A 22,278-nucleotide genomic window follows, 5' to 3' on the forward strand; every position below is an offset into this window, starting at 1 on the left:
TCAAAAGTCGAAGTCGAATTTATTGTCATGTGCACAAGTACATGTATGCATGGGTACAATGAAAAATTTACTTGCAGCAGCATCAAAGGTACATGACATCATGTTAGCAGCATTTACAGAAGGAACACAATTAGAACAAAAAGTGTAAAATGATCAAAGATTCATGATGTAACTGATGTTTGTTGGTTGCAGATTTATGGGATATAAACCATTCACTACATTTTAATATTTTTAATGTAATGTAACAATGTTTATTTTTCCCAGACATGTTACCTTGTGTTTTCTTTTGTTGCAGGTTATTATAAATCACTTTACATGTTAATTAATCATAGGCTTCCATCAAGTTTAGAGTATTCTGATGTTTCACGGGTTTCACATGTTCCACTTGCAATGACACTGTTAGAGAATTTCCTGAAGCCACTGCACTTTCAATATGCCTCATGCCCAGAAGGTTCAAGGTGAGAGAAAAAAGTTAAATAAATGTTAAATGCTTGATGATACTAAGATTTTTTCCAATTCAAATATTTCTGTGCTATATTCAAAGTGTTGACTACAGTGTGTCTTGGTGCTGCAGTGTAGTGCACCACAGTTTCTGCTGAATGCATTCTAGGTATTTTCCTACAAGGGTCATACTGTAAAGTTCATTTAATTGATTTCTAATACTATGCTAACATAACAACGCTTTTCAATATAAGATTTTAATAGTGGGTTTCATGAAATCTTTTAACTTGAGAAAAGTTACTTGTATCACCATTCTCATATTGCCATATCGCCTCAGCTATTCGAGCAAGAAGGTTCCAAGTTCAGTCACCAGTTTCTGAATTGGCTAGGAAAATTCTAAAGCTTCCACATAAGAGAATCAGTCAGGAGCCTACCTTGGTAAAAGTGGAGAAAAAGAAGGCAAAGCACCTTACATTAGAGGTGCAAGAAGAAATGTAGTGAGTCAATTCCAGCCCATAACAAAATTTCTCCAGTGACTGAAAACCAGTGTATCAGATTGTTAAAACTGTTAGACCTTGTCCAAGCAGAAGAGTAAGTTAATATCTTGCCAGTAGTAGAGCTGCATGGTTGCCAGGATGGTTGTAATGTGCCCATTGATCCAAGGCTGCCACTTGCTGACCTGGTCTGTTGTAGGGGGAAGGTTGCTCATGATGGCACGTGGTGGTGGGGATTCTTGGGGCTGGAGAGGAAGGACATGTGGAGGGAGGGGGGGCAAGCAGTGAGAGAACATGTGCACAGTGGAGAGCAATAGGCTGGAGGAGAAGAGGAGGGATGGCTGGTGCAGGGAAGCAAGGAGGGGGCCAAGTGGCAAGGGAGAAAGATCTGAATTAGAGTTGGGGGGGATGAAGTTTAAGGGACAAGTGGAACGCGGAAGGAAAAAGGATTCGGGCGAGGGGAGGATCAAGGTTGAGAAGATCTAGCTGAGGGTGTGTGGGAAGTGAGGGGGGTGTGTGGGAAGTGAGGGGGCTGTGAGCAAGGGCATGTGTGCCTGAGCCTAGTAGTATGAGTGTATACATGTGTGCTGCAGGGATGGTATCCAGTCGTCTTGGGCTCTCTTGTTATTGGAACAAGACCTTGAACTACAGAAAGCCTGCGGGGGAGTCCACTTAGCCCAATTAGTCTGTTTCAGCTCTTTGCTGGAACATCATTAAAGTTATTCCTGTCTTTCGTTTGGCATTTAAATTTAGAAAAAGCTTATGACTCTCCAATTTTAGATCCTAATGGTGGGCATAGATAATTGATTTTAAATCAAAAATGAAATGTAGGCAGCCCTTTGAAACCTTGCACCACAAACAACTGAACTTTCCCTCCATTGTTAAAACACTAAATATTGGAAGAGTCTTTTAACAAAAATCGAACTGACCCTTTCTCTAGCTGACATTCCTGTATGAGCACTTGGAACAGATGTTAAAGGTAGATTCAGGAGTGAAACACGCGATGACATTTTTCCAATGCACGTTAGGAATGGGGAGATTGTTGAATTTGATATAGATCATCAACCTTCCCAACCTCTGTAAAAATTCTGTTTTTATCTATTAGATATGTTGAGAGGGGAAAAGAATAAAGTATTTTTTACAGCCCTTTAAATGTAAAAAAAAATGGATTCTCTGCACTTCAATACTTCACAATTTTTGCAGCTTGTTAGTGTGATATATTAACTGCCAAACTCAGCTCTTATTTGTAAATTATGTCCACACAGGCATCAAGTTTTTGCTATATTGGCAAAAGAATTTTTCACTGCACCATTCACAGACCAGATCTTCAACTTCCTTGTTCCGGCACTGTCTGCTGCAAGGATTTCCTTTCCTTATGTACCTTTTCTAACTGCACTATTAATACCGAAGATAACCTCTTCAGTAGGGCTCACTTATACCAGGGATATGGCACCTTGGCTCCTTTACTTTGTTCTCGCTGTTGGCGAATCACAGATAGGTATGTTTTTTTTGTACTTTTTTTGTACATAGAAGGTGCATCTTGTAGTATTTGACTTGAATGATCTAGGTTAACGGCTTGCCAACAATTTTTTTGTTTGGAATTCATTGTGAATACTGTGCCTTTCTATTTAGATTACAATGTTTCTGTAGTATATTTACTTATGCGTATTTTTTTTATTTGCACTTGTTCCTCGGGTATTTAACATAAATTTGCTGTTTTAGCATAATGCTACTTGTAGTGGTATTCAGTATTGTTAATGTATTCTTTAATGGTTTGTGAGCGAAAAGGACAAAACCTTGTATTTTATGTGCTCCCTCAATTAGCAATTCTATCTGAGGAAGGCATGCTTGTGTACCTAAGGATGCTACAGACTCTTTTACCACAGTTACCTGTTTCATTGACCGGGTCAAATGGCAGAGAAATTGGTAGTGACTCAGAGAATGAAGAGGAGGAGGAGCGTAAGATGGTTACCAACAAAGTAAGAGAAACTTGTAATTGCTTTTTCATTTTTTCTCTCCAGTTGCATTTAAATTAGTTTCTTTTAATTGCGTATATTTTATTTGAAGTGATTTGCAAAGCATCTTAAGTTTTCTTAGATCTTATTGATAAAGTTAGGGACTGCACATGTTTTGGGTGTTAAAACGGTGAATGATAACCTCAGTAAGTTAGAAGCTTTCAAGAATTTTCTTTGGTCAAATTAATTGGAAGTAAATTATTTAATTAAAAATCATATTGACAGATCAGTGAATTGATAATCAAATCCTTTTAAGCACCATGGTACCTTTTATCAAAAGTACCTGATCATGTGCAAGTCCAAAATGTGCTAAGCTAACAAGAATTTTAATTATGGCTTGGTTATACTTCAAATCGGTAGTCCTTAGCTTGAATTTTTTCCCCACCATGGGCATTTGTATCGTGATAGGCAATGATTCTGCAAGTTGTTCTTGGTCTCCATAACCTTGATAATGTCGTGGAAGAGTGATGCTTATTTGAAGGCTGAGCAATTACATTGGAAATCTGAGTCTGTAGTTCTGCTTTCTACCAGGGTTTAATGCAAAATGATCAGCCATTGCACCCATTTGTACCCTTCCTTTCCCAAATGACATCTGCTTATGCAGCAGAAATAGACCTTGAAACTGGGCCCACCCTAAGATTAAATACAAACAGATGAACCAATGGACAACTATCCACATCACTGGTTCTGAACTATCTGAGTAATGCTGCCTAACTAACACTAATCAGGTTTAAAGCAGACTTGGCAGATTATTTTAAAAGCAAGCTAATTGCTTGGAAGGGGGATAGGAATCTAAGAATTATTTCAGAACTGGGAAAAGCAGAAAATCAGTGACAATTTAAAAGGCAGGAGAAAGTAGGCACATGAATCTGGCTGTGCTTAATGGTTTGTACTTAAATGCAGTTAGTGGAGTGAATAAGATAGATGACCTGATGGCACAGATAGCTGTGTGAAGTGATTTTGTTTTTGAAAAGAGAGGGTGGAAATATTGGTTAAAGAAACTATCATTGCTGTGAGAAGGGATGTATTTTAGAAGTCTCATCAAATAAGGGTTGGATTACGGAATCAGTAAGGAGCAATCACTGTTTAGAGACTTCTGGAAGTCTTTGTACTAGAGACTTCGAAATGTCAAAGGGGGGAGAGAAGATCAAATTTGTAGGCCAACTTCTTACCATTGCAAAAGTGCTAAGGCAAAAGCAGGCGATTTCAATTACTCTTTCAACTGGGATACAATCAGTATAAAAGTTATAGAGGATACAATGTTGATAAGTTGCATTCAGGAGAATTTTTTTAGGCAGTATGTTGCAAATCAAACACCTGAGGTCAGGTTTTGTGGTGGGAGTGGTGCAATTTGGTTTTGGAGAATGATGCTGGGCTGGTGGAATTTAAAAAAACAATCTCTTAATTTGTTATTTCTTTTACTATTGTTAAGAATTTGTGTATGGAATGGATTTATTTATGCTTTAAATTTTAGGGGAAAGTCTGTTGGTATAGCCAGGATGCACTTAAGAACATGTATGTGTAGCATTCTGATTCTGTAAATTTCATTATTTTTCACTGGATATTTTACTGTTGCCAAGCATTCAGTTTAATTGGGACAATTAAGATATCATAACTTGCTTGCCTGATGCTTTGAATTTGTTATTGTTTACCTTCAGAGTAATTTGGAGTACTATTCCTAATTTGCTTATAGAAATCATTTTCAGAAATGGGGTTTTAGTCATTTTGCTTCTTTTCCATGCTCTTTTAAATATATTGTGGATGTTTTTGCATGTTTGTATTCTGAACCACATAGATGAGTATTCAGTCAGCATTGTTCTAAAAGATTTATCAAGTCAATATCACTTGCGTGTCAGAATTTTATCACCCTTTCTAGTTTATGAACAATTTCTGCTGCTAATCTTCCAAAGTTATTTTCCCACTATAACTTTGAAATTGTGGTTTATTTCAATAAATGTTCTGTGATTCAAATACTTTCCAAAAGAATTGGTTATATTTCTTCTGTATAATTTGTATGTGGAATGGATTTACTCAGTCTTGGTTCTATTTAAAGGGCAATGGTAGAATTTCGGTAAACTTAATTACTGCGGAGTGTCTCAAGAAGCTGGACACTAAGCAACAAACAAATGCCTTGCTAAACCTTGTTTGGAAGGAATCTGTAAGTGAAGATGTTTTCACTATGATGGCGTCTATCTGCCACACACTGATGGTGCAACACAGAATGATGGTTCCAAAAATCAGGCAAGTGAATTACCACGGAAGATTAGAAGTAAGTTCTGAACATGTGGTTATGAAAAGCAGCTCTAAAATTGAAGACGTGCAGCTGTTGAAAATATTTGCAATTGTAATTTGCTTTGATATGAAAATGAGCTTGAATCATTTTTTTTTAAAAGTGGAGTTCTCCTAACCTCACTTTCCCCTTGCAGAAAGCATGAAATAGTCATTTGAAAATTAATAAAAAGATTGAAAAAGAAAAGAAATAGAGTCAAAGTTTCTGGGCTGCAATCGGGTAACAGGTTACCATCCAAGTGTTCCTTCCATGTTCTTAATCAGCTGAACAGTTTAAGATTCTAATTTGAAGGGTTTGCAGACCATTGTTCATTTGTGAAGTAAAGATTGAATAAAAATGCAGATCAGATTTTTAAAATAATGAGATGGCAACAATATATGTAAACAATGCAATTCGCAGTCTGGGAATACATTAAATTCGGGCATAAATTTTGTTATCAGTGGAGTGTCTGTGCACAAACTGTGCCATATCAATTAACTTCTGATCTTTGGGGTCCATTCACCTTTGTGCACCTGTGTTGATCATTGCCTGCAGCAATCATTGAAGCATTAGAAGCCATTCAGCCAGTCAAGCTTTCTGGTGTGGACTTTGGGGGCCGAGTGACTTCCTTCTGTGCATAATGACTAATATTTTCTTTGCCATTTCTCCGTATCTTGCAATATTTAAAAGATATACAGGCAGTGACTGTTGAAAATTGCGTTGTATGGAATAATACAGTTAGTAGGGCACTGACTTATAAATGTGAAAACTCTATTGACTATCTTTTTTGTATTTTGCTGCATTGTCCATTGTCATTCATCACTGCAACTCCGTACTACCTGATATTGTTTCTCTACTGAATTATCTTGTGCTGAATGCTCTTCCTAGGAATTGAGAACAAAAGTTAGAAGCGGCAGTGTAATTCACCCCTTTGTGCTTTCTGTGGCATTCAAAGAGATCAAGACTGATCCTTTCCTTCAGTGACACTTCCTAGCACTAACCTATCACTTGATTCCCATATTATGCAAAATACTATTGTTCTTTCTTAATTATACTCACTGGCTGAACCTCCATGGCCATTAAGGGGAAGGAATTCCAAAGATTCACTACTGTCTGAATGAAGAAGTCTCTTTTCACCTGACCTGAATGGCTGGTTCTAGACACCCCAGCCAAAGGAAACATAATTCTTTGCATCTCCCTTGTCATGCTCTTGGGGGGAAAAAATGTTCTTAGAAACATGCCAGAATATAGGCCCATTCTACTTAATGTCTCCTTATACAACAAACCCACCATCCCAGGAATCAATCTAGTAAACCTTAGTTGTACTTCTATCACACACTCTTCCTTGGGTAGGAAGACTCCAAATGTGGTCTCCCCGGGACTCAACTATAATTCTAGTAAGATACTTTTACTCTTGTACTCAAATCCTCTTGCAGTAAAAGGCCAGAGTACCATTTGCCTTCCTAATTGCTTGCACGTTAACTTTTAGTGATTCATGTGTAAGGATGCACACACCCCCTGAACAACTTTTCATCAGTCACCATTTAAAGAAAAACATGCAGCATTGCTATTCCTGATTGTTCAGCATTAATTACTGCCTGTAAATCGAATGCTAATACATCGATGGTAATTAACATGCAAACTGCAAAAGTAAAACTGTCCAAAGTACGTGGCTGGTACCATAGGAAGAATTAATCAGGAGGATGGCACTCAAGAGGGTTTTTGGAAGCAAATCTCACATTTTATTCTTTGGGATTGGTGTAATTACTCTCTCCCATGGCCTCTTCAGAGTTAATTATCTCAATTCCCCCTGCAACCATCTTCTCATAACTGCTTCAGGCTCTTGCCGTTTGGTTACCCAGCCGTTAAGATGACTTGTTGGTGATTGCTCCATCCTCTGCTGTATGTTGCCTGAAGAAATGTGGTGCTATTGATTTCTGGAATGTAATGTAGGGGCAGTCTACACTTGGGACAGGGTGTCTTGAGGACAGTGGATTAAGGATGATTGGGATGTTTGATTATTCAAACATGTGGCTTGATTACTTTTCATGTGGTCATAGGAACAGGGCTTTCCTTGAGGATATTAACTAGCTGAGGTAAATTCTGTCATATTGTAGACAGAATGTGGCTGGTACAAGGAGATTTATGTGCCAGATAGGTTTTCTCCATGCCAATATAATTGTCCTTTACCCATGTATAAATTCATCATAAACTTGTGGTTTTCAGCTCAGAAGTAATGTAAGGTTCATTTAATAAACATAGTGTACCTTTTATTTAAGAGTCAAATGCTCTCAGTTTCTGAATTGCAACAATTCCCTTATTTGCTCTTGCAGAATTTGTGTTGAAAGAAAATAAAAATGCAAAAGAAACAAATTTCATCTATTTTTTGTTTACAAATTGCATTTCTTGACATATGCACAGATAAACTGGTGGTTTTATTAGCATGATGGGTTCATTTTGCTGTCTTTTTCCCCCATATTATTTACTGTTATTTGTTGTGAGTTATCATTAAACTATCTTGCCTATATATGCCTATGTAAAAGTGTATGTCTTCAAACTGAAGGCTGGAAGGAGATAAGTGGAGACACAAGAGGCTGCCACTTACCTCCGTTCCCACCTTCTCATCTGGCTCCATCTACCCTTTATTCTTTCTTTATCTGTCTCACCTTCCAGCCTTGAGTTTATTTTTTTTTCTCCATATTACAACATCTGCAGTTGCTTGTGTCTCCAAACACAGCTGTGAGCTACTTAAGAAATTTGCTTTGGAACTGACAAGGCAATCTCTTAAGTAGTTCCTTCTGAGAGAGAAACTTCTAATGGGAATGGATATCTACTTATAACATTGGACTCAATGGGAAATAGGGTTCTGTGATAGGGATGTTTTTCTAGGAAAGTGTAACCCCTCTGTAATGCGGGGTCATCTGCATGCAGTAAATGGAGCATTGATATACAGAGGGATCTTGGGGTGCAAGTCTGTAGCTCCCTGAAAGCGGCAATGCAAGTGGATGTAAAGAAGGTATATGGTATTCTTGCCTTCATTGGTTGGGAGTATAAAAGTTGGCAAGTCATGTTTCAGAAATATAAAACTTTGGTTAGGTCACATTTGGAATATTGTGTGCAGTTCTGGTCTTTGCATTACAGGAAGGATGTGGAGGCTTTGGAGAGGGTGCTGAAGTGGTTTACCAGGATGTTGCCTGGATTGGACTGTATTAACTCTAAGGAGAGGTTGACAAGCTTGAATTGTTTTCTCTTGTGTCAGAGGTTGAAGGGCATCCTGATGGAAGTATATAAAATTATGAGAGGCATAGAGAGGGTAGGTGGTCAGAATCTTTATCTGAGGGTGGAAATGTCAAATACCAAAGGGCGTAGGTTTATGGTTAGAGGAGGAATGTTTAAAGGAGATTTATGAGGCAAGTTTTTTTTAAGAGAGTGGTAGGTGTCAGGAACTCTATGCTAGGGGAGGGGTAAAGCAGATACTATAGCAACGTTCAAGAGGCATTTAGACAGACACATGAATATGCAGGGGGATATAGGGATACAGACCATTTGCAGATAGAATTAATTTAGATTGGCATCATGTCATAGGCATGGTGGGCAGAAGGGTCTGTTTCTGTGCTATGCTGTTCTATTAAAGGAGGGGGGAAATGTGCAAAGATATTTTACTGATGGTTATGAAATAAGCTTTGGGAATTGTACGATTATTTAAGATTAACTTTAGGCTTGCTGTTGTATTCCATGTAGTCAAATAGCTTAGCTAATCTCACAGTTCATAAAACTGAATTTGATGACTGTTTCTGCTATTGAACTGCTTTCAGTCGTTAGTTGGTGTTGTGTCATTCAAAAATATTTAATTTCTTGAAGAGATCCAATAACTTTCCTAGCTGCTTCAATATTTCTTCCTCCAGATTTTTTCTGTGCATGCAACAAAGCCTCACATTCAAATATGACGTAATTTGTCGAACAAAAACAAAACGATTGTGCTCGAGAGGATATAAAAGTGCTGAAATACAATTGAAGGGAATAATGGTGTAGGTGCTCTTGAAAGTGGGTTTGGTGGTGTTGGAAAGAAATCAGAGATTGGGATCATGGTGACGGAAGGAGCTACCACTGGTGTTTGAGCAAAAAGCACTGACCCGTATAACTTTGTCAGAGGCATGAAAGATCTCTATTATCTACAGTTGGAGGACAGTACTGGCCTGGGCTGGTGACAATACCATGGAGAAATTTAAAATGCTATAAAGAGAGAAACTTGGGTGTATTTGTGCTTTCCTAAATTATAGTTGATTTTTATTTACCAAAAATGCATTTTGATGTACAAGTGCTATTGCCATCCTCAACCTGTCCTCATGAAGAATCTTATTTTAAAACTTGAGGACATTTGCTCTCACAAGCATACAATTATCAATACAGACACACTTCAAAAATTAAATACGTGGACTCATTTTGCAGAAAAGTTCCATTTTATTGGCCTACTTGCCTGTCAGTTGTTAGGAAGTATCTACACCAAAGGTATTGAGTTGTCTTCTCACTTATGCTTGCAGCCATGCTGCATGTTTCCAGTCATTTTAAAAGGTATTTGGGCTGTTACTTAGAGACTGTTCCTGATCCAATTTGCACATATTTAGCCTCAGGAGATTGTTGGGCTGTTACTTAGAGACTGTTCCTGATCCAATTTGCACATAGTTAACCTCAGGAGATTGTTAAGCAAAGGAATAGACGACTTGAAAAATACCTGAACTATGTTCAGAAAGTGATAAAGAACTTAATTGGAATTCAGTCTTTGGGTGATGTGACTCTTTGACTTCTCATGTTATAGTTCTCATAGAAGGCCATTTGGCCCATCAAATCATTACTGGCTCTCAGCATTCCTAACAGTTCCACTTAATTCTTATAAGCTATTCTCTCAAGCTTGTCATTTCCCTCCTACTTCTCATGCCACCTGCCTGCACTGGTATAATTTACAGTATCCAATTAACCTACCAACCATGTAGCACAGAACAAAAGATTTTTTTATTTTGTGTGTGGTGGAAAAAGTTATAGCCAAAATTTACTATAGTTTATGAAAGGAGATTTTGACATTGGTATTTGTGTATCAACACATTTATTAAATGCCCAAATATTTAAACAAAACTAAAGCTTTGCCAGATTTTTGTGTAAGAGACTAACACATCTTGAAATCTAAAGAGGGGTGACTGTCAATACCTGAAGCAATTGTGAAGCATCAGCAATTATCTAAAGCCATTAAATAAATAGATAATGAATGATTTTAGGAACTCTACTATGCTGATGCTCAGTAAAACTGATTTAGAGCATGGCATTCCACACAGGAAATGGCAGCTGTGCTCGGTACAATTATGGCCATGGTATTTCTTCACTTCAGTAAGCACCTTTACAAATAACTCAGTAGTAAACGTGACCAGTGTGAGATGCATTTAAAACTAGTAGTTATTGCCCAGGGAGGTAGGGTATTTGCAGCAATAAATGCAGACATCCCAATTCAGCAGCATCTATGTTCTTGAAACCTCACATCCTGCCTTGATGTAATTAGTCTACAAAACGCTAATTATCCTAATCGAGCATTGACAATTTCACTGACATCTTACTTCCTCTGGCAGCTATAAAGACTTCTAAACTAAAATAGTGGCTAATAGGCTTTCAGTGCATTATTTACATTGCTGTTTTGCAATGAACAGCATTAAGCACAAAACAAGATGAACAGAGGCACTTAAATATACAACCAATTACTTTGTGGTACTACGCTTTAGTGTTCTAGTGTTCTGTCAGCTTTTAAAGTTATTTTTGATGCAGTAATGGTTGATACCAGAATTAGCTAATAATTCTTGAATTACAAGAAACTTGACTTGTTGGTAAGTAGGATGATGCTTTTACATCCCAGAGTAAGTTTACGGAGCATTTGAATAGACATTCAATAAGTTGAAACTGATATTCTGCGTATATATTTTCACCTGAACCTTTAATAGTTGCTGGGTGTTACAAGTGCATTCTGACACTTGCATGTGAAGATTCAAGCAATGCTGATAACTGCAGTTTCCAATTAAATGCCAATTAAAAGTGTAATATATTCTGATGTGCAAGTTGTTTAGTTAACCATTTGGAGCAGTGAAAGTTACTGGAGGCACTATTAGTTTTGAATGTGTGAATTTCAGGAATGGGTATTTTGTACCAGTGTGTGGTTCAGTCCTAGTGTTGACTGAGATTGATATGAAATACAATTTAGTATATTTTGTTTTAAATAAGTATTGTATTCTGTGCAATCATAACATGTTTGTACATAAGTATCTCTGTGTGGCTCGTACTTCAGAACTAATGGGATATTGTTCAACTTAAGGAAACTACAATCCAGAACCAAGGTCACCCAAACCTCAGTGCTAGAACTGCAATATGCAGACTGCAGTTATGTTTGCTTGTGCTTGGAGCCCAAACTCCAAGACATAGACTGAAGCATTTGAGAAGATTGGCTTTGCACTCAAGACCCACAAAGTGTCCCTGCTCATTGCACAGCCTCCAACAATAAAGGTTTATGGTAAGACTCTGAAAAATGTAGACTGCTTCTTTTATCTTTAGAGTCACCTATCAGTAAAGGTGATGATAAAATTTGTCATTGCCATCAAAGAGCCTTTGGTCAATGGAAGAAGCGTGTACTTGAAGATGAAGTCAGACCTGCCACAGCCCCTGTGGTCTCCTGGGCAGCAGTGATCCCTGCCCTTTGGACTATGTACAGAAGTCATCTCAACGTACTGGAAAAATGCCAGCAATGGTGTTTGTGGAAATTCTTTCAAATTTACTAACAAAATAAGTAAAGCAACATCATTGTCCTCTTCTCAGGCTAACCTCCCCAGTGTTGAGGCTCGAGTTGCACTCTGTCCCATTGGGCATGCCTTGTTTGTGTGGTTAACAGCACAGTCACTATTCCGAGATTTGTCATGGGAAGATTTTACTGGGTGGGCAGAGGGAATGATTCAAGGATATGCTGAAAATTTGCTTGAAAAATTGCACCATATTGACTGAAATTTTTCCCTGGTCCAAGACTGTTGAAAATGGCAAGAGTTCTTGGGATGACATTGAAAACCTTGAGTCTCTGCATTGTGGGAACACAAATCCTGTGTAAGCAGCAGTTGGAGTGCACCACCACACAGGCTACCCACTGGCTTGATCTGTCGGTTACATCTGTTGAAGGCTTTGCATTTCACATACTGGCCTCATCAATTTCCTTAGAACCTGGAGAACTGGAGTGGAAAAAATTCACCCTTGATACTGAGGGACAGCTTAAGAATAACTTTACAAAAAGTATAAGTAAAATAACGTTACGTTTCCTTTAATCTTTAAAAAGACATTGAAGGGCCTGAAATTTTATTTATTTTGTTCATGAAATGAGGTAAGGCCAGCATTTATTATCTTTCGCTAATTATTCTGGAGGTATTGCTGAACTGTTGCAATTTGTATGATGATGGTACACCCACATTTCCTGTTGGTTTTGTAAGGTGTAGAGAGCCCTGGGACATTGACCAATCAGCAATTGGATGATATTTCACAAGCAGTTAGTATTTAATTGCTCCCATTGGTCTTGACCATTTCAGCTGACAAAGGTTCTGGGTTGAGAATGTGACCCTTAATGAGCTTCTGTTGTTCATTTCTTGAACCACAGTGTGCAGTTCTGGTGGGAGGAATGTATGAGGTGGTTGATTGGCTGCTAATCATATGGGTTGCTTTGCCTTGGTTGATGTTGTGCTGGTTGTCTGGTTGGAGCTGCACATGTGCAGGTTAATGGACATTGCTCCAACATAATTCTAACTTGTGCCATATAGAGGATGGAAAAGATTAGGAAGCCAGGAGCTGATCTACTAACAGCAGATCAGCTAACCCCTCACCTGCATTGTTGGCATGAATTTTGTGTTTGATGTAGATAGATGACTTTCTGCTCAATGGTGGTGACTTGAAGGATGTTGTAAATTTGATGTCATTGAGCGTGAAGAGTAATTATCAGTGTTCATTTTGATAAAGGTACTCATTTCCTGATAGTTATGTGGTGCAGATGTTTTTCATATTTTCTTACAACAGAATGAAGCTATTAAGTTCATCGAGTCTCTGCTAGCTCTCCAAGCAATGCCATTCCTCTGCTTATTTCCCTGTAACCTCTTCTCTCTCATGCCCATCAACTCCATCCCGATGATCTTGCCACCCACGCACACTTGGGATATTTTACAGTGGCCAGTCTACCTTTGGGATGTAGAAGAAACTCGTTCACCAGGGATGGCACAGGGGAGTGAATGTGGAAACGTCACACAGCACTGGATCGCTGGTCTTACGCCACGTTGCTCATTTGCATATCAGCTCCAAATTTCTTCCCAGGTTTTTCTGCAGGCTGGAGGGCGATGTCATTACCTAAGGAGTCGTGAACTGAACACTGTTAATTATCAGTGACATCTTGTTTCTACCATGGGATGGAGGAAAAGCCATTGAAATAGTTGAAAATGATTGGGTTTAATCCACTCCCCTGAAGTATTCTTGCAGTGATGTCCTCTGGCTGAGGTGATTGGCCTCCAACAACTATAGTCTTTGTTTTAAATCTAACTGCAGCCACTGAAGTGTTTCTTCTTCACTTCCAATGACTTGAATTGGAGTTTCTTGATGTCAAGGGCAGATGTGCTTGCTATGGCTCTGGGATCTCTCTTTACTCAAAATTTGGACAGGGCTATAATGCATTCTGGAATAGAGTACGAATCCAGTTCAATGTGTGTTTGCCTTATATTGCAAGTATACTCATGCACTGAATCAGGTTAGTGGATTTAATGGTATTGTGAGGTAGATTGGAATTATTTTTGCTGCTTGCTTTAATTTAAATGTTTCTTGTTGAACTAACCCTATTTGAGTGTGTACAGTGTGGTGTTTGGTTGTCAGCAAATTCTGGCATAAGTGAGAAGAGCTGAAAGTTGAAGGAAGTTTTATTAGTGCTGCACACTGTCTAAATTATGTAGGCTGCATTGTCACACATTTTCCTGCTATATTACTCAATGGTTTTACCTCTAGCTCTTTTGGATCAGTGTTCAAAATGTAGTAATCAGATGTTACGTTTTGTTTTCAGTATAATGGGAATATTGTACTTGATTTACTCAAAGAATTTAAATAGGACCGTTGATGTCTAATTGCCCTGTCAGCAGGTGAGAGCTTTTGTTTGCATCTTCATATTGGTCTAATTGCCTTAATGGTAAATGAGGCCAGCGTAGATTGCTAATTCTACCTCCACTGTAGTTTGCTGTTTTGCTGTAATTGTTAGGAATCAGAATTGTGTTAAACTTGATTGCTCTTAACTTGTGCTGCACAGAATAAATGTTAGGAACATAGAAGGTAGAACAGTACAGCACAGGAACAGGCCGTTTGGACCACGATATCTGTGCTGACCATTGCAGATCTAACTAATCCCATCTGCTTGCACAAGGTCCCTATCCCCCTATTCCTTGCCTGTTCATGTGCCTGTCCAAATGTATGTTAAACATTACTGTCACATCTGCATTCATCATCTCCCCTGGCAGCACGTTCCAGACACCTACTACTGCTTTTTTTAAAATAAAAACTTGCCTTGTGAATCTCTTTAAACCTTCCCCCTCTCACCTTAAAGCGATGCCTTCTGGTATTTGACATTTCCATCCAAGGAGAATTACTCTGACTACCTACCCTATTTATTGTTCTCATGATTTTGTATAGTTCTATCAGGTTGTCTTTCAGCCTCCACTCCAGAGAAAACAATCCAAGTTTGTCTGATTTATAGCTAATGTCCCTAATCCAGGCAGCACCCTGGTGAACTACTTCTGCAACCTCTCCCAAGTCTCCACATCCTTCCTTTAATGTGGTGACCAGAATTGCACACACTACTCCAAATGGGGCCTAACCAAAGTTTTAATAGCTGCAACATGACTTCTTTACTCTTGTGCTGAATGCCCCAATCAATGAAGGCAAGCGGTCCATACACCTTAACCACCCTGTCTATTTGTGTTGCCACTTTCAGGAAGCTATGGATTTGGGCTCCATGATTTCTTTGTACATCAGTTTTTCTCAGGGTCCTGCCATTTACTGTATACTTTACATTTGGCCTCCCAAAGTGCAACACCTCTCAGTTGGTAAGATTAAACTCCATGTGCCATTTCCCCACCCAAGTTTCCAACAGGTCTTGCTGAATCCCTTGACAACCTTCCTCACTATCCACAACTCTGCCTATTTTTGTGTCATCTGTACTTATCAGCCCACCTACATTTTCCTCCAAATAATTTATGTATTATTACAAACAAGAAGTCCCAGCTCTGATCCTTGTGGAAAAGCACTGGTCACAGACCACCAGTCAGTATAACACCGCTCCACAACTACCCTCTTGTCTTCAATGACCAAGCCAATTTTGAATCCAATCTGTTGTCTCCATGGATCCCATGTGCCTTAATCTTCTGGATCAGCCTACCACAAGGGACCTTGTCAAAAGCTTTACTAAAGTCCATGTATGGAGCATCCACTGCCCCACCCTCATCAGTCATCTTCATCACCTTGTCAAAAAGCTCAATCAACTTTGTAAGACGTGATCTCCCCTGCACAAAGCCATGCTGACTATCTCTAATAATTCTATGCTTTTTCAGATGTAGATCCTATCCTCAAGAACCTTCATTAATTTCCCTACAACTGATGTAAGGTTCACTAACCTATAATTTCTTCGTTTGTCTCGATTGCACTTAAACAGAGGAACAAAATCGGCTATTCTCTCATCCTCTGGGATTTTGCCTGTGGTTAAAGAGGATGCAAAGACCTCTGTCAGAGCCCAGCAATTTCCTCCCTTGGCTCTCTCGATCACCTGGACTGGATCCCATCAGGCCCTGGGGACTTGTCCACAATGTTTTTCTGGAGCCACAACACCACCACCTTTTTGATATCAACGTGCCCTAGAATATCAGCATACCCCTCCCCTGATCTTGCTATCCTTCGTATCCGTTTCAATGGCGAAAACTGATGCAAAGTACTCTGTACCTTGCCTACTTCCTCTGGTTCCAGACATAAATTCCCTCTGTTGTCCTTGAGCGGTCCTCCCTTCTCCCTAGATACCCTCTTGTTTTTAATGTATGTATAAAATGCCTTGACTTTTTCTTTAATCCTACTCTCCAAAGACATTTCATGGCCCCTTGTAGCCCTCCTGATTCTCTGTTAAGATATTGTTGTTTCAACATGAAGTCAAGAGCCACTAAGAGAACCTAATTCCATCTAAAGTTGTTAATTCTCTTTTGAAGATGTACATTTCTTGTGGGCATCTTGATGCTTTCAGTGACATTGCCCAAAAGATATTTTTTCATGAATCCTGATATGAATGTTTGTGTGGTCCGTCATGAATGGAAATCTGTAATACTGTTGAATGAAAACTTAGCTTCACTAATTCTTCATGCAATTACATTTTAAGCCGGAGTTATTGCAGGGTATTTGTTGATAATCCCTAAATTGACACTTAAGAAATTAGGAATAAAAAATTTCAGTATTGTTATTTCAATTTTCAGCTCTAAAGAGGGGTCAGCACCCAAAATGGTAATGTCTTTTCTCTGTACAGGTGGTGACTGATGTGTGTTCCCAGCATTTTCTAATTTGTAATTTGATTTATTTGTTTCTAATTACCTATACACATACAAAATGTTCAGTACTTTTTCCTTTTGCATTAATAATTGTTATACAGTGTACATTATTTTCTAAAAACTACTTTGCAGCCTTGAAGCAGTTGCAATGTGTGTTTGAAAATTTACTGTTCCCAGCATAAATCCCTTTGCCTGCCCAGCTTTTCCACCTTGAAGGAAGCTCCTACGGCACTTATTTACTATTCCTAATCCCTCTCCCCGGCGTTGGTGCCTGTCTTCCTGAGATCTCTGAAAGAGAATTTTTTTTTCTCATTAAAAGTACTGCAGCGATTCCCACGTTAGGGCTGTTGAGGTAATAGAAGTTTACCCTTAAAGAATTCACAAAGCGCTACCCAGAAATTTGAGGTTCGGAATAAAATTTTCTGTTAAGGAATTTGCGTGGGGAAAAAATGTAAGAAAAAAAAATTTTTTTCTATTTGTTTCTTGAAGCATGCACAAAATCCATCATTACAAAATTTACGAGATGGACCAGTCTCTAAGAATGCAAACCCCCCCAATATTGGGGGGCAAGGGTGTGGTGTCGCCTATATAGGCCTGGATTTTGCAAGATGATATGAATACTGTCTTGTGTAAACTTGCTTTATTTGGGCACACTGGTCCTTTGAACTTGGCATCTGTCGTCCTTCAGATTTTTGTTTGGCTCCATAATGAATTTGTGTAATGCTGTCGGAAGATTTAAACATTGCTCTAAAGTATTTGTACCTTATGTATTCTGTGCAGTGGTAACATGTTTGTAGTTGTAGAAATTAAGTTCTTCACACTTTTGAAAACTGCAGGGCATGATTCTTTCATGGAATGTGGATGTTTAGATATCAAGAAGAAAATATCTTTCAAATGGTATCTCTTTTGACTTTGTCCACCTAATCAGTTAGCATGACCTGTCTGAAGATTAGCAGCTAACTTTGAAACTTTTTTTATTTGTAAATTGAAAAGAGCTTTGTAGACACTCTTTGGGTAAGAGATAATTGCCTCACCAAGTGGATGAGGTGCTGAAAGAGAAAATCGTATTCATATATCTTAGTCATGGATCAGAATCTATAAGCCATTTAATCAAATTGGCCTTAATTTAAGGACTTGGTAATGGAACAGGCTGGTCAGCCCTTTTTAGGTGTTCTGCCATTCTGTTCGATCTCTGCCATCGTTCATTATACTCGCCCTCCCACTTGAATTAATTTGTTACATAAAGGAGTTTACAATTGTTCTTTTTAAAACAAATTAGTTTAAATTGATTTGGTTAATTATGGGCAATATTTTGTTCATTTAGTAAATGAAACAGAAGTGGGTGTATTCCTGTTAATTCTGAAGCCAGTAATACACTATTTAAAACCATCAAAACATATTGTTTTCTCCTATTTAAGGTTTCTTGTGAGATTTACTGCAATATATGTTGCTGAAATTTCATTATTTAATGTTTGAAGGAACCTGCCAATCATTTCCAGTTGATCTGTGTAAAAGTTCATTGAGCAATTGCAGTGACTGGTGTAGTATCAAGCCTTGATTAATCATGTATGATAGTAAATGAAATGCATTAGGCACTGGAAAAAGCCTAAGTAAATAGATGAAAAAGGAAGGAAGTTTGCTGCTCTTTTGTCCAGCAGTCCTGGCTGGAACACTTATTTGAATGCTGAGTAGATGTAGAATTGAGCTTAGCTGTGATTCATTCTTCAGCTGAGTGATCTTCTAATTGTAAATTGACTTATTATTGTCACATGTACTGAGGAACAGCGTAAAACTTTGTTTTGCATGCCATTTCATCACATCAGTGCATTGAGGTAGTACAAGGGAAAACAATAACAGAATGCAGAATAAATTTTTACGGTTACAGAGAAAGTGCAGTGCAGGCAGCCAATAAGGTGCAAGGCAATAATGAGGTAGCTTGTGAGGTCAAGAGTCCATTTTATCTTACTAGGGGAGTGTTCAATAGTCTTATAACAGTGGGATAGAAGCCACCCTTGAGCCTGGTGGTAAGTGCTTTCAGGTTTTTGAATCTTCTGCCCGATGGGAGGGGGGAGAGGAGAGAATGTCCAGGGTGGGTGGGGTCTTTCATTATTCTTTCATTATGCTGGCTGCTTTACCAAGGCAGCGAGAAGTGTTGACAGAGTCCGTGGAGGGGAGGCTGGTTCTCAACTCTGCAGTTTCTTGCGGCCTCAGGTAGAGCAGTTGCCATACAAAACCGTGATGCATCTGGATAGGATACTTTCTATGGTGCATCGATAAAAGTTAGTGAGGGTCAAAGGGGACATGCCAAATTTCTTTAGCCTCCTGAGGAAGTAGAGGCACTGGTGAGCTTTCATGGCCATGGTGTCTATGTGGTTGGACCAGGACAGGCGTTGATTTTCACTCCTAGGAACTTGAAGCTCTCAATTTTCTCAACCTCACTGCTTCCCCACCTCACCTCCCCCCCCCCCCCCCCCCCCCCCCCCACTTCCTGAAGTCAATGAGCAGCTCTTTACTGATTTCGGCCCACTATGGTGATGTCATCGGCAAACTTGCAGATGTAGTTAGAGCAGAATCTGGCAAAGCAATTGAGAGTGCATAGGGAGTGAAGTAGGGGCTAAGGACGTAGCCTTGAGGATAATCGTGGTGGTGCTGCCTGTCCTTACTAATTGTGGTCTGTTGGGCAGGAAAACGAGAATCTAGTTGCAAAGAGAAGTGTTGAGTCCCAGGTTGAGGAGTTTGCTTGGAATTATAATGTTGAACGCGGAGCTGTAGTCAATAAACCTTAGTTTAACGTACCTGTGTTCTAGTTAGTGGGAGAAAAAAGCTTTAAAAACAGAAGAGTGGCATGAGAATGTAGGCATACACTGGATATAAAGAAAAGGATGAAAATGACTGAATAGAGTTGATAGATGACTAAGGAGTAGGAGAAATGTAGAGAAAAGTAACCATGAACTTTTTAAAAATGAAATGGCAAAGTAGATTTACTTAAAATACTACTTTAAAATTAGTTTAGCTGTCTGTCTTGACATCATTTTCCATACACTGGTAATAACAAATTGCTCAGTTATTGTGTAGTTAAAAGGTAGCTGTTAGATTTACTGCATAATTTTTTTCATAGGTGCAAAAAGGATTTTGAATTAGGTGCAGTCTTTTGTGTTTTTTTTGCTCAGAAGCAATATTGAAACTTGCCTATTACATAGGGAGTGTTAATTTCCAAGTGTTCATCCCGTGTTCTGGATAATCTTTTCAAAGAAAAGATTGAAAGTGATAATTATGTAAACAAAGGTCAGGGGATAAGCGTGCCTATTGAGATATTTGCTTGGGAACAGTAAAAATGTCTCGCCTATCCTTAGCATTTTTTATATTGAAAGTGCTTGTGTATTGATTCTCAGCTGCTGCTTCCAGTAATCCACGTTTCCCACAAAACTCAACATGAACTGCAGAAGTGCCAGCATTGGTTTGTTTTGAATGGGGGCAATGGAAGGTTAGGGAATAGAGAGTGTGGAATAAGTGTTGCTTTAAAACTATAAATGTTTGCTGCTATGTCTCCATGTGGCTATAAAACGAGTGGGTGACACTGAAAAGGCCTGAAATTATTTTTAAGCAATAGTACGAATGTGTAATAAAATTGGCAACATTTTTCCACACCATGTCTGAATTTTTGCTCCCTCTAGAGATTTGCAATTGTATGTTTTATACTATCATCCAAGACCAATTTCAGCCTGAAGAATCTTCATAAGTTGCTTGTAATGGCTTCGTTAATGACATGAGATGATGTGTTGAAAACTGCTTGGAAGGTTTCCCATATTAGCTGCAGACATGTACAATTATCTGTCACCATCAGATTTTCCCATTGGTTCAGAGGGAAATGAGCTTTGTGACTGCTGTTTACCCTCGAGTGTTACTTTCCCAAGATCTTGTCTGATATAAAATTTGGCCATGTGTCGTCATAGTGCATGACCTTCACTGCATTATTTATGCAGAGTGCATCTCGTTTTGATTTAAATTCCATGTAAGAAATTGGAATTTCTTTAGGAAATAAACTCTTGCATTCGCTAATTTAAATTTGGTCTTACTGATTCATTTAATTTAGCTCAGTACAAAAATGAACTTACCATGGGGGAAAAACTGATATTCCTCTAAAATTAGAACTTTTGCTGGGCGGGTAATTGACACAATTTTTCAAAAAGCCCCCCTGCATCCATTGAAATAGTTTACAATTGCTACATTGCAAAAATATTTGTTTTGCCATTGAAGTAATAATTTGCTTGGATGACGTATTTCATGGAGGAGAGCCAAAAACTGAAATGTATACTTTAAACTAGAAAGCAAATCTGTATTTTCTACTTTCCAAGACTTCATCAGGCAGATGAGTTTATTGTCATGGGCTGATAAAAATGAGAGAAAGTTGAAACAATGATGCTGGTATGAAATGTCATGTAGATCTTTGCAGGGAATAAAATGAAACTGATGCGATTGCAAAATAATGTATCTGAGCAATTATAACTATTCAGTCAGAAAAACAAAGGTAGCAAAAGAAACAAATTTCGTATGCTAGGGATGTTATAGTGTGCTTCGCAGATTTATTCTCTTTCACATCCCACATGGAGTCCCATAATTAAAATTTGTATGAAACCAAGGATTTTGCTTATCATTTTTATTTAATGATTTCCTTTTGATTTATTGCAAATTATGTACTTGAGCATCATACTTTACTGTTTGTAGTCATAAAATGATTTGCTGTAGTAAGTTTTCGTATAGAGCATAGGATTGAGTTGATTGTATGCTGGGCAAAATTTTGAATTTAGAAATTCAATAAGAACTTCTTCCATAATTCATAAATGTTTCTGACAATCAACGTGGTTTCTTTCAGACTTCTGTATAGTTTGGCATTTAATGCAAGATTCATGCGTCACCTTTGGAACTTGATCACATCTGTAACAACAAAAATGATAACAGGGTAAGAAAGATGCATATTTTTTGCACTCTGTACTCTTAATTTGAGATTGGGCATTGCTGGCAAGGCCAGCTTTAATGTCCATTCCTAATTGCCCTGGAAAATGTTGGTGAGCTGCTACTGTCACTTTGGCGAAGATACTTGTTGATGGTGGAGAGTTCAAGGAATGAAGAAAGATTAGCAGTTTATTTCCAAGTCAGGAAGATGTCTGACTTGTAGGTGAAGCTTGCAGGTTTTGATGTTCCTGTATGCTGGCTGCCTGTGTCTTTATTCATGGTGTGGGTCACAGGTCTGACTAAGTTTTATTAAAGCCTTGCTGAGTTACTACACTGCACTTTGTGGATTATACACCTGCTGTTAAATAATTATTGCTACTCATTGTGCTGAAAAGCAGTTTTGGTACAAAAGATGCTTTTCTCATCTTCATTGAATTAAATTCTGGTTATGTCAGCATCTTTTAACTGTTACACCTTAGAGTCCTTGTCTT

General features: G+C 38.4%; 1 protein-coding gene across 4 annotated transcripts in view; it reads left to right on the forward strand.

Moving 5' to 3' along the window:
* Positions 1-22,278, forward strand: part of ube3c (ubiquitin protein ligase E3C) — a 119,364-nt gene that overhangs the window by 21,918 nt on the left and 75,168 nt on the right. For all 4 annotated transcript variants that reach the window (XM_052016734.1, XM_052016732.1, XM_052016733.1 and 1 more), the window contains exons 8-12: positions 296-458; positions 2,201-2,433; positions 2,760-2,914; positions 5,004-5,191; positions 21,708-21,794. In XM_052016734.1, coding sequence (XP_051872694.1) covers positions 296-458; positions 2,201-2,433; positions 2,760-2,914; positions 5,004-5,191; positions 21,708-21,794 — 826 coding nt within the window. The remainder of the gene's footprint in view (positions 1-295; positions 459-2,200; positions 2,434-2,759; positions 2,915-5,003; positions 5,192-21,707; positions 21,795-22,278) is intronic.

This window comes from Pristis pectinata, chromosome 5, assembly GCF_009764475.1.
Source record: "Pristis pectinata isolate sPriPec2 chromosome 5, sPriPec2.1.pri, whole genome shotgun sequence".
Lineage (NCBI taxonomy): Eukaryota > Metazoa > Chordata > Chondrichthyes > Rhinopristiformes > Pristidae > Pristis > Pristis pectinata.